Source organism: Takifugu flavidus, chromosome 18 (assembly GCF_003711565.1).
Source record: "Takifugu flavidus isolate HTHZ2018 chromosome 18, ASM371156v2, whole genome shotgun sequence".
Taxonomy (NCBI): domain Eukaryota; kingdom Metazoa; phylum Chordata; class Actinopteri; order Tetraodontiformes; family Tetraodontidae; genus Takifugu; species Takifugu flavidus.
The window spans coordinates 10,561,097-10,573,894 of NC_079537.1; the positions used below are offsets into that span (position 1 = coordinate 10,561,097).

At 43.1% G+C, this 12,798-nt stretch overlaps 1 protein-coding gene across 1 annotated transcript; it reads left to right on the forward strand.

The window, feature by feature from the left end:
• Window positions 1-581: 581 nt before the first annotated feature.
• Window positions 582-12,674, forward strand: aclya (ATP citrate lyase a). The gene is made up of 25 exons (XM_057015509.1): window positions 582-743; window positions 2,176-2,336; window positions 3,318-3,440; window positions 4,453-4,515; window positions 4,590-4,780; window positions 5,846-5,925; window positions 6,483-6,613; window positions 7,307-7,425; window positions 7,913-8,021; window positions 8,248-8,395; window positions 8,637-8,778; window positions 8,871-9,039; window positions 9,103-9,207; window positions 9,284-9,480; window positions 9,552-9,633; window positions 9,701-9,811; window positions 9,898-10,025; window positions 10,156-10,249; window positions 10,377-10,531; window positions 10,614-10,764; window positions 10,840-10,983; window positions 11,081-11,194; window positions 11,282-11,364; window positions 11,734-11,810; window positions 11,902-12,674. Exons 2-25 carry the CDS (start codon window positions 2,178-2,180, stop codon window positions 11,994-11,996), a joined length of 2,970 nt encoding a protein of 989 aa, XP_056871489.1. The 5' UTR covers window positions 582-743; window positions 2,176-2,177; the 3' UTR covers window positions 11,997-12,674.
• Window positions 12,675-12,798: the final 124 nt, after the last annotated feature.

The window sequence follows — 12,798 nt, forward strand, 5'->3', positions numbered from 1 at the left end:
ATGGCCAGGTGAAATCACCATGAATTGCTTCACATTTGGCACTTTTTTCGGTCAGAGGGCAGTGTGCTCGTGATTTGCTGGCCGCGTGCAACATGAAGCGATCACCTTATTGGTTGATGTGTGAGTAAAGGACAATGTTAACCAATCACCGTCATCGAAGCCCAATTATCTCGCTTTTTAGTGGAGTGGTGTGAGGTTTAACAAGAAAAAAAATTATGCCACTGTTTCCCATCATCTCATTTTAAATTTATGTATTATACAGAATAATTTTATACAATCCTAATTTGTAACAGAAAAAGGGAGACGCTCAATAAACAAAACTCCAAAAATTGACTGACATTTGTTGTTGAAATAGTTATTATACACAACTATGCAACTGTGAAGTTTGCCTAAAAAGCGTGAAAGTGATTTTGCTTCAATATTAGAAATAATATACAATTTTCGTGGAAATTCTACATCGTAATCGTCCGCTGATGTGGCCTAATTCCCACTGTTCATGAAGGCAGCAACGGAGCATGGTCGGAAACCAACCAATCAGAGCTCAGGAAATGTCCGACAACCTATCGGCAGATGAACAGTGGAGACAAAACCGAGACGAGCCGTTCTCGTGCGCTCTCGTGCGCTCTCCTCCGGCTCCTCTCTTCCTGTGTTCGGCCAGAGAGAAGCGACACATCGGTGGAAATTCAGACCTCCACACAAAACTTACTTCGCCTTTGAAGAAGATCGAATTTAAAGACAATAAGGTTGGTTTTTCACTATTTTCAAGAAAAAGAATGAATGTTTTTTCCTCCCTCCGACCAAACAATTGTTTCTTTGTGCCTCTTTGGCAACAAAAATAAAACAAGTTGGACCGCTCTGTCAGCTACAGTTTAAACCTGTATCCTACTCTGTCATCAGTAGATTAGAGATAAAGTATTAGCATTTTTGTAATTCATCCGTTTTGACCGGCTTGGAAAAGAACTATGTGAGAGAAAATAAACGAACTAAATGGAATTTAAGTGATCTCCATCTTTGGTACAGCTGCCAACAAACTGGCCCTTTCTTACCCGATTCCATGTTTTGCTGCTGTGATATTTAACATCGCTGGCAGGACACATGCTGAAGAAAGTGGTTGACAAATTAAATCTGGGTGCAGGAAAAAAAAATAAATGAAAAAGGCTCATTGCTCACCGCAGTACGGCTGTGACGCTGGGACACTGCTGATCAATAGTGAAAAAATGTCCAGGACAGTCCCATTAATCCACTTAAGAAATGGGTGCCAGGGGCAGCAGGTAGTTCAGGGAGCCTTGTTGGAGCTGACATCAGGGCTTTCAGCCTAATGAAGCCCATCGGAGGAGTAGATGGAGCAGGTACATCAACCTGGAAAAGACTATGCAACGGCTGTTCCTCCTAGAAAAGGTTGTTATTAGTCAGCGTGTAATATTTTTACCCTTGATTAGCCTCATTTCTTATTAATAATTGACATGAAAGGTTTATTTGAGGACTTGAACTGAAAGATCAAGCAGACCAGCCCCCACATTGTAAAAATGTGCATAAATTTAATTAGACATTTAGTCAATGAAACTTAATTATATGTTAATGTTAAACTGGTAATGCAACAGTTCTGAGAGTTTTACCAAATTAGAAGTCAAACATATAAAATATGAGCCTTCCTCCTAATATGCAGTATAATTTTACTACCCTACTGCTTGCATAATGTGATACAAAACAGAATAATTGATGTTTTTTCTTGACCTTCATACAAGCATTTAATTTGTCTTTTAATTAGTTTCTTCAGAAGAATCGCTTGGCTGTACTCTGCTTCCCATATCCTCCATCATAAAAATGTATCTCTGCGTTTAGATAGACCTCTGGAGTACACATTTACAAAGTAGCAAATTAGCATTGATTGTCCTGATTAGTGTGCGGCTCAAAAAGATTGTAGTTGATTATTTTTTTTAGCGGCGACATCCGTGTCGTTCTGAGGTCACTCTAAACCAAACCTGCCCGTGCAAAGAGCAAAATCCTGCAGATAAGCTGCAGAAACTTAAATGCTGCTTGCCAATAACCTGCGTTTCCACGCTGTTTCTCCTCAGTACTGCAGAAAGATGTCCTTCCTTCTCTTCTGTCTATGATGGATATTTATTAAATGTCTTCATTCATGCCACTGCTCGTCTGTTTAATCTCCCTGAACAGTCATGTCTGCCAAAGCCATCTCTGAACAGACGGGAAAGGAGTTCCTCTACAAGTACATCTGCACATCTGCAGCTGTCCAGAACAGATTCCGTTATGCTAGAGTGACGGCTGAGACAGACTTTGACCGACTAGCAAAGGAGCATCCATGGCTCCTGACTGAGGTGAGCCAGAAGAACCACTCTGAATGACGCTGCATGTGCACAGTCAAGTAAAAATATAGATATTTTTTGACCCAAGTGAAGATTTAATTACATTAGACTGATTTATAGGCCATAAATGAATTGGAGCAGGCACCAATTTGAGCCTGTGGAAGGTGATCTTGTCTTAATGGTGGCAATTACTTGGGCTGGCAGTGGAGTGGTCTAATGTTAGATGACATCACAGACAGCAGAGTGAGCCAGGAGCTCTATTAAAATCTTAGTGGAAATAAAATCTCAATGCACAGAGGAATAAAAAGGAAAAGGCTTTTTCTTTCTTGGTTCAGGTGGGGGATCAGGTCGTATAGAGGGATACACAGCAATTCTTATCACACACGTTTGCTGTCACAATGAAGCAGCAGGAGAACAGCAGATGCTTTAATGTCATTTAAAAGCATTCTTCTTGCATCTTGGAACGTAAAAGCCTCAAGTCTCCAGCACCACTGCAGGTTTTTATCTGGAGGATACGTAGAGGATGTGGAGATACAGCTCCGGTAGAATTGATTACAAAATTACATTAACTTTCACCCTCTGCCCTCTCTCTCTCCCTGTTCACTGGCGAGCACCCAGATACTAATGGACCCACTGTCATAACTCATCCTCTTTATCTGAATTGCATCTCTCGGACGCTGGGGGTTCAGTCTAAATTTGCTTCTACGTCAGAAGTGACGTTAGTAAAATTCTGGTTAATCATTTTCCACAATCACATTAACTGTTGGCACACATTTGCATCTATTTAGAATTTTTGATTTCACTGCAAAACATGGCTGTTTTTAGAACAGCCGTTCTGTGCATTACAAAGTTGACGTATTTGTCTTGAACTAAAAATGCTAATGATTTCAAGTGGTTTAAACTCCACCAAAAGTTGCACAAACCTCACCCTCATGTGTGTTAATCTCCTCCGTGTCCTGCTAAAATGGGCTGTAATCATTTACTGTGCTGCAGAGGCTGGTGGTGAAGCCAGACCAGCTGATCAAGAGACGAGGGAAGCTGGGCCTGGTGGGCGTCAACCTGGACCTGAATGGCGTCAGAGATTGGCTCAAGTCCCGCCTCATGAGGGAGACGACAGTATGTTATCCACCCACTCCCTGTCTGATATTTGTTAGCCAGCCAAACGCTCCTTCAATCAATATTGTTCCAGTGCTTTAGTCAGATCCGCCTCCCGTGACCTCACCCTTCACCCTCCACCGTGCATTTGTATGATTGTCTAGCTTTTTTTTGTTGTTAGATCGTACATGTTAAATGGCCGCTTACATCATTTAGGGGTTCGTAATCGGTCAGCAGTTTGTCGGCTGAAGCTTGAGGTATCGGTGAATAAACATCCTTCCTGCTGCCGGTGTAACCAGAGCACAGCAGCTTCATCACTGAGATGCTGCTCTGCCTCATAAAACAAGAGGTCCCGGGGAGACCAGGACGGCCCATAAAGCTCTGAGGGATGTGGGCATGTACAGTTAGAGGCATCTGCTCTGAAATGTAATGAAACCTGGAGCACCATGCTGATTGTGACTTGTGCTTCTAGCATGGTTGTAGATTTGCTTTATTTATAATGTTGAATTCCATAATCTTGGCTTTTACATGGCTGGTCGTAGCAGTTGCTTGTTTACTGTCAGTAGAGTCAGGATATAGATGTTCAAAATTCACTAAAGACAGTGGCTGGTTCATTTCCTTGTTCCTCACCCTTTAGTAGCCTCTTGTGTTAGTTTCTCTCTTCAGAATGAAAATGGGGTCTTGACCTTTTCATGATTTATTTTGGCGATTTCAGGCTGCCTCTCAGCCAGTTTTTACTTATTCTTTTGTTCCGGAAACAGTGAGGGCTTGATCAAATGAGCTGAAGCTTTGCCTGAAGTAATGAGCCTGACATTTCATTTTTCGTTCTTTTCAACCTGTCTCCCTCTGTTTCCAAATGTCACCAACTGGAGCAAGTAACAAGCCTGTATTATTCAATATTCTAGTTTCCTCACACTCCTCCAGTAATAGTATATGGACTCAATATGTAAATATTCATCCTCATATGGTGTTTTTTAAATCTCTTTGTATGTCACAATCTTAAAAAAACAACTGTCATCTTGATTATTTCTAGGTTGGCAAAGCCAAAGGTGTCCTCAAGAACTTCCTCATCGAACCATTTGTTCCCCACAAGCAGGTGATGCACTCATTAGTCTTTTTAATCATTATACCACACAAATGACTAATTTTGGCGTCCTTTCACTTGTTCAGGAGGAGGAGTTCTACGTGTGCATCTACGCCACTCGGGAGGGTGACTTTGTGCTCTTTCACCACGAGGGAGGGGTGGACGTTGGAGATGTGGATGCCAAGGCCAAGAAGCTCTTAATAGGAGTGGATGAAAAGATCAGTGAAGATGTGGTGAAGAAGCAGCTGCTCACCCTCATCCCCAATGACAAGAAATCGTGAGTTGGCTGGAAATATGATTTGAGAGGAATCTGCAAAGCACAAGGTCGTTATAGTTTGAAATAAATGCTTGTTGCACTTCATGTGTAGGAGAACACAGAGTTGTAAAGGTTGCAATTGTTGGCATTTATTAATTTGCGAACAGTGGCTGTGTTGGTGGAAGTGTAGTTAAAAAAAAGAAAGCCTGTTTGATATTGGCTGTAAGGGTGGGAGGGGCAGAGGCTCTTGGATGGATATTTTCATTAGAAAAATGACATCTTACCTCCCCTGCCCTCCTTCAATCAGCCCTCCCCCAGCCCTCTCCTCCACAGCCTCATTCCCAGCACGTCCGTTCCTTTGACAGTTACGACTCAGCCACTCCACTGCTCACAGCTCACCCATTTATCTGTGCAGCGGTGGCTGTGTTTACGGTCTTCGCTGCCATGGAAAAAACGGCACCAGAAGTCGCTCACCCCGTCCACTCCTTCCCCATCACCCTCCTCTGTTGCCCTCATGTCAGAAGCAGTCATGGAAAGCTGCGTCACGCTGGGCTTTGGTCTCACTTTTCGCCTCCCGGGCCAGTCATAGTCCTGACAGGAGGCTGACACGGTCACAACGGCCCGGAGCTGCTTACAAAACTGTCAGACAGGAGAGGAGTGCAAAATACTGACACCCCCCCCACCACCACCACCACCCCTCCTCCCCCACTCCTCATTGCCTTGTTTTGACAGGTGAAGACAAATGTGATTTTCTACCCTGCAGCGCAGTTTGCTGAATCTAATTTATAGGTGGATCATTTCCTGTCCAGACATCTTTAAAAGTCACGGATCTATATTTATCTGTTGTCTTTCCGCAGGAGTTAAAGGTATTTTTCCCCCTCAAAGATTTGCCTTTTTAAGGGAAATCAGATTTACTAACATCATAGATACTGTAGCAACCTGATCACCACAACAGGCAAGTGGGGGGAAGTCACCCTTTAATGTTGGATTACTATGAATGTGCTATTAAAAATGAGAGAAGCTCATAGACTCAATGCTAACGTCTACAAAGGAAAGACCTCAGGCTGTTTTGTCGTCTGCCTGCAGGGTCCTGTCCAGTTTCATCGTGGGGCTCTTTAATTTCTATGAGGACTTGTTCTTCACATATCTGGAGATCAACCCACTTGGTAGGTGAATTATTTTGATCTCACTCTCTTTGCTACCTGGATGTGCCCCTTGTAAACAACCATGACGTTTAGATTTTATTATTAGTGTATTAGACATTGCATAGAGACAAAGGTAAAGATGGTATATTACATGGATTATAACAGATCCAAATGGATGACACCAAACTTGTATTTGTAATAAAAACACCATCTTGACTCTCAAAGCCTGAAGTAGATACTGTGATATTATTAACACTGATGGAGAAAACGTTAAATAATTCAAACAAATGCCGTTTGATCAGGGCAGCTTGTGTTTATGATACAGTAATTGGGTGCCAGTACATGCCCTCTGGCAGATGTTTCTGTGGCTGTAGCAGAGCTGCTGAGTATGCTTCTGCTGCTTTGAAGTCACTCCGGTCCCGATTGCCTCTTGCAGAGACAGCAGGAAAGTTGTGGTGCCCCATTACGATCCACCATTACCTGTTTGCTGCTCAGGCCCTCTGCTGAGACAAAGAATCTCACTAGCTAGGAGTTTGATGGATGAGACATTAACAGTGTTCCTTCTCCTCCTCTGCAAGTGGTCACCAAAGAGGGTGTTTTTGTGCTGGACATGGCGGCCAAGATCGATGCCACAGCTGACTACATCTGCAAGGCCAAGTGGGGGGATGTGGATTTCCCTCCACCATTCGGCAGGGAGGCTTATCCTGAGGTGAGGGGCGTTCTGGAGAATCGGCAAAATGACGGACTAAACTTAAGCCGGTCGAGGTCAGGAGGAAAAAATGGAACAGAACTTACTAATTGAAGGGAAAAACAGTTTTTTCTTTTAAATTAACTAATTTATTTGAGTATGAATATTTTATATCTAAATAAATAACAGATCAAAACAAATCCCTCTTCATCTGTCGTCCGCTGCAGCAGTTGATGAGCTGATGATTATAAAACTAATCAGGTACACTTTGTTTCTAAATCTGGGTCCTGAAAATAAACTAATTTTTTTTTTTTATTGTCCACTCTTGGTGTGATGTGGCCATCTTTTCTATTTTAAGCCTTATATACAGCAGCTTGTTTGAGACTGTCTGCCTGTGTTCCGTCCATGCTCTAATTGGGCTGCTTAGCATCTCGAGTGGAGGTGGGAGACAGCAGGAGACTTTGATTGGTACCCCCCCTCCCCCCGCCACCATCACCCACCAGCTGGTTTCCAACTGTCACAAACAACCACTGTTGCACATCATTCATCATCTCTTGTGTATTTCTACAACATTTCATATTAATGGCGCTCTAAAATCCAAACTTTACGACAGTGTGGAGCGCTGCTGGTGCAAACCACAGCATCCACCATATGCTGCTGTGGGCCCTGCTCATATCAAACCTCTGTTTCACATCTTTACCGTGAATTTCACAGGAAGCCTACATCGCTGACCTCGATGCCAAGAGTGGTGCCAGCCTCAAACTAACCCTGCTTAACCCCCGAGGAAGGATTTGGACCATGGTGGCCGGAGGAGGCGCCTCAGTGGTGTACAGGTAACCGGTCCCAATCCTAATGGAACAAAAGACCAAACGAGATAAAACAAGGCAGACACCAGCACACAATTGCTGTACCACATAATTAAATGAGTATTTTTTCTTGTGTTTGTCTTTGTTTAAATGATTACATTATCCACAATTGGGTTTAGTGTTGAGCGCCTGCCAGGGATTCAGTATTGAGACTGATGCTGGTGGAGCTCAGACCCGTTGAGCTGTCTGCTAAACTTGATTCATAGATGGCTTCTGCCCAGGGAGAAATGAGCAGCGTCTCCATGCTGCCGTCTGCCGGGAGCATAAAGCGTGACAGGCACTCGCGTCAGCCGTGACTAATGGTTCCCTCTGTGTACACTCGTGTCTGCTGCAGAGCAGCTTTAATTGAGGACGGGCAGCAGAACTCCATAGGGATATTTGGTTCTGATCATGGTGACTTTTTTCAAGTTTTTCCCAGTTGTGACTGACAAATGACCTCGCGTTATTCTTCTAGCGACACCATCTGTGACCTGGGTGGTGTGACAGAATTGGCCAATTATGGGGAATATTCAGGAGCTCCAAGCGAACAACAGACGTATGATTACGCCAAGACTATTCTATTAGTGAGACCTCAGCAGTAATGCATTAGCTGTCCCAAGGCAACCATTAAGGCTGCATTGCATGGGCTTTCTGAAACCTGTGCACACACATGGCTGTATTTTTTTTCTGTTTACTTTAAATGGAGAAGTAAAAAAACCATAAGGGTCACTGTTCTGCTTTTCTGTTAAATAAAGGAAGTTATCCTCTAAATTATGAAAGACCACTGTTTTACCACGTAAAGCAGATTAATCTCCACCGAACCATTACTTGCTTTGCTCAGCAGCACTACAACTCTTTTTTCAGACCCCAGCATCCAGCAGAACGGCCTCTTTCTCTGAGAACAAAGCCAAAGTGGAGAGTTCTCCAGCCAAGAAGGCCAAAACTGGAGCACCAATTGGTGAGAACACGATGGTTAATATTGCCCCTTAAGAAAATGGATGGGAGAAGCCAAAATATTGATTTGTCCAGGTGCTCTTTATTCAGTACCTGTTAAAGTATTCAGGATAAACCACACAGCCTCGGTAAACATCCTCCAAGATTTTTCAAAACGCTTCAGTGCTATCAGTGTAATATTGCTATTAATAGATTAATCAGTTGATTCTCCATGGGAATAAAAGGTGGATTTCTTTGTCTTGCAGCTAAAGCAACAACCCTTTTTAGCAAACATACCAAGTCCATTGTGTGGGGTATGCAGACCCGAGCGGTGCAGGGCATGCTGGACTTTGACTATGTCTGCTCCAGGGAGGAGCCATCTGTTGCAGCCATGGTCTACCCGTTCACGTAAGCTTTAAGCTACTGTCACTGTTGTGGATCTCAATGGTGCATTTCATGGAATGAAATCAGTTAAGTGAGTGCTCTTTTCCACCTTTCAGCGGAGACCACAAGCAGAAGTTCTACTGGGGCCATAAAGAGATCCTCATCCCTGTCTATAAGAACATGAGTGATGCCATGAAGAAGCACCCTGACGTGGACGTGCTCATCAGTTTTGCATCCTTGCGTTCAGCCTTTGACAGCACTATGGAGACCATGCAATACCCACAGGTAAATGCACAGTCAGCCTGCACCATGTGGAGTGAAAGCTAAGCACCACTGTTTGTTTTCTAGATTCACACCATTGCCATCATTGCTGAGGGAATCCCAGAAGCTTTCACCAGGAAGATCATCAAGGCTGCTGATGAAAAGGGTGTTACTATCATTGGACCAGCAACTGTAAGTTTTCTTTCACTTCCCATTGTCGGTATCAATCTATGCCCCTAACTGAGAAGACGCTTGCGTTTTTGTTCAGGTTGGAGGAATCAAGCCAGGCTGTTTCAAGATTGGAAATACCGGAGGCATGTTGGATAACATCCTTGCTTCCAAGCTCTATCGACCTGGCAGCGTGGCTTACGTGTCCCGCTCAGGGGGCATGTCCAATGAACTCAACAACATCATTTCCCGCACCACCGATGGCGTTTTTGAAGGTGTGGCCATTGGTGGGGACAGGTAAATATCCCTGATCTGCTGGGCACAACTGTGAAGTGTGAACTGGTGTGTAACCATACGTTCTTATTTAGATACCCAGGCTCTGTGTTTACTGACCATGTCCTGCGTTATCAAGACACTCCTGGAGTGGAGATGATTGTTGTCCTGGGAGAGGTGAGGAATAATCAACACCGTTGCCTTTGATTGGCCTCAGACAGTCACGACGGCCTGTGTTCTACAGATTGGAGGCACAGAAGAGTACAAGATCTGTGAGGCTATTAAACGTGGCAGGATCACAAAGCCCGTAGTGTGCTGGTGCATCGGCACCTGCGCCACTATGTTCTCCTCTGAGGTGAGTGTGCAGCATAGCACCATTTTCACAATTTAAGAAAAACCCGGACTATTTCTGACAACTCCCGGGCCAATTCCTTCTCTTAGGTCCAGTTTGGCCATGCAGGGGCTTGTGCCAACCAGGCGTCTGAGACGGCGGTAGCCAAGAACAAGGCTCTGAAGGAGGCTGGTGCCTTTGTCCCAAAGAGCTTTGATGAACTGGGAGAAGTCATCAAGTCAGCACAATTTTTCTTTTCATACATTCTTCAGTTCAAACACTGCATTATGCTTTTTTTCTTTTCAGATTGCTCAGAGTGCTCTTTTAAGAATGAGTGCTGATTTAATTCATTTGTTTTGCCTGTTTAGATCTGTATATGAGGATCTTGTTTCCAAAGGGGTTATTCAGCCAGCTGGAGAAGTGCCTCCTCCCACAGTCCCGATGGATTATTCTTGGGCAAGAGTGAGTATGCTTGAGAGAGTAATGTGGATCAAGAGTTCTGACTATACAATCTCAGACAAAAGTTGGCTTTAAATGAGAGTGGAATCACTGATGGAGAGAAATGTACCTTTCTCTTTGTGTGACGCAGGAGTTGGGCCTCATCCGTAAACCTGCTTCCTTTATGACCAGTATCTGTGATGAGAGGGGTCAGGAGCTCATCTATGCTGGCATGCCCATTACTGAGGTCTTCAAATCAGAAATAGGCTTGGGGGGAACTCTGGGGCTGCTCTGGTTCCAGAGAAGGTTGGCTTCTTGATGCAGCTGTTGTAAGAACCCTTAAAAAACCTCGGAGCATCATAGCCGTTGTTGTTGCTCTTCTCCGCAGGTTGCCGAGGTACGCCTGCCAGTTCATTGAGATGTGCCTTATGGTGACTGCCGATCATGGGCCTGCCGTTTCCGGTGCCCACAACACAATTGTCTGCGCTCGAGCGGGCAAAGATCTCATCTCTAGTCTCACCTCTGGCCTTCTCACCATTGTAAGACTCTTGTCTGTGCTTAAGGTACATTAGTTTGAATGTTGGAGAACCTTTTTATCAATAATTTTTTATCAGGGGGACCGTTTTGGAGGTGCATTGGATGCTGCAGCAAAGCAGTTTAGTAAGGCATTTGACAGCGGAATGCTCCCCATGGAGTTTGTGAACAAGATGAAGAAGGATGGAAAGTTGATCATGGGGATAGGACACAGGGTTAAGTCTGTGAGTACATGGGTCCTTAGAGGTTGTGTATCTGCTTTAGGCAACCCTGATCATAGAGCCATTGTTTTAAATAAAGGAAGGTCTCCTTTCCATCTAGATTAACAATCCAGACATGAGAGTTCAGATCTTGAAGGACTATGTGAAGCAACACTTCCCCTCCACCCATCTGCTGGACTACGCTCTAGATGTAGAGAAGATTACCACGTCCAAGGTCAATATGGTTATATCAGTTAATAACATTAACATTAAAAAAACATTCTTTTATTTATACTGATTTATTTTTTTTCTCCACTTTTAGAAACCCAACTTGATCTTGAATGTGGATGGCTTCATTGGTGTAGCCTTCGTAGACCTGCTGAGGACTTGTGGTGGTTTTACTCGGTGAGATGACATGTTTATATGTTCTTTATAAGAATACACATCAAGTGCCTCTGCTCATAGGGTGTTAAGGTTTTTGCAAGTTTGGAGAACATTTTAAATATACATTTATGTGCATGCAATTAACAACACATTGTTTTAAAATGTCCCATTAATCACACTATTTAAACACCCTGATTTTTCATACAAATACTGTAAATGTTCAAATTCAATTTGATATGGTCTGACCACACTTTGTGATATTTTCCTCACCTTTTGAGACAAAACTAAACTCAGTTAACATTAATAGCATAGCACAAGTCTGTTTTCCATACTTTATTAATACTATAAGAAAAATGTGTAACTGCTGTTGTCCTTCAACATGTTTCCCAGAGATGAAGCTGATGAATTTGTGGAAATTGGAGCATTAAACGGCATCTTTGTCCTCGGGCGAAGCATGGGCTTTATTGGTAAATAAATCATATGTTTTTTTTAATGCTGTAGTGCATCCTGGAGGACACTTTTACCGTGTGTGACAATCACTCTTCCTTTCCACTACAGGGCACTACCTGGACCAAAAGAGGCTAAAGCAGGGTCTGTATCGCCACCCCTGGGATGACATCTCTTACGTCCTTCCTGAACACATGTCCATGTAATGAGAGGGACCCAAACATCTGCGTTCCGCCTCACACTGATGCGTCACTCTGTGGCAGAATGTTTCTGTTCATATAGCCATAAACGTACAATATTTGCTGCAGTACCATTCGTAAAACCTGCTAAACTGTGAACCCCCAGATTTAAACAGCCAAACATGTGAAACGGGACTCTAAGGTGGGCTTTCAACTCGCACCTGTCACAGGTTTTGAATCACAGCTTTGTTAACCAGTGTAGCCCTCTTCAGTGTCGTGAGCTTGCAGAAAGAGGTGAAATTATAGTGCAATAATATCTGTACCAAGACATCATATAACGGAAAATGAGTAGGTGTAATAATGTTGAAAAATAATTGTACAAATGTGTCAGATTTGTTTTCATATGTAATGTCAGTGTGTCAAAAATGGAACTATTTTACAAGTAATTTGTAGATGTCACTAGAAGATATTATTTCTCAGCAGGGATAAAATGTTGGAATATTTTTTTGTTGAAGAAGCCAACTAATCAAAAGAACTGAACAATTTACAATAAATGTAGATCTTTATTATTTTTGCTAGTACTTAATGTAGAATTATGTGGCACTGTTGTCACAGCTCATTGTAGTCTTTTGATGTGATCTAAATATACTGTATGTATTTACTAAATGTTGATCAGTAAAATAAATTAAAATCTGTGTTGCATGATTATGGTCTTTTAAAAAGTCTTTTGAGAATAAGACGTGACTGAAGGGTTTCGGGTCAGGGCACCTATGATTCTGGTTAGAGAACCAAGGTGCTGGTGGAGAGAGGTCTGAGTTGGTCGGCTTAA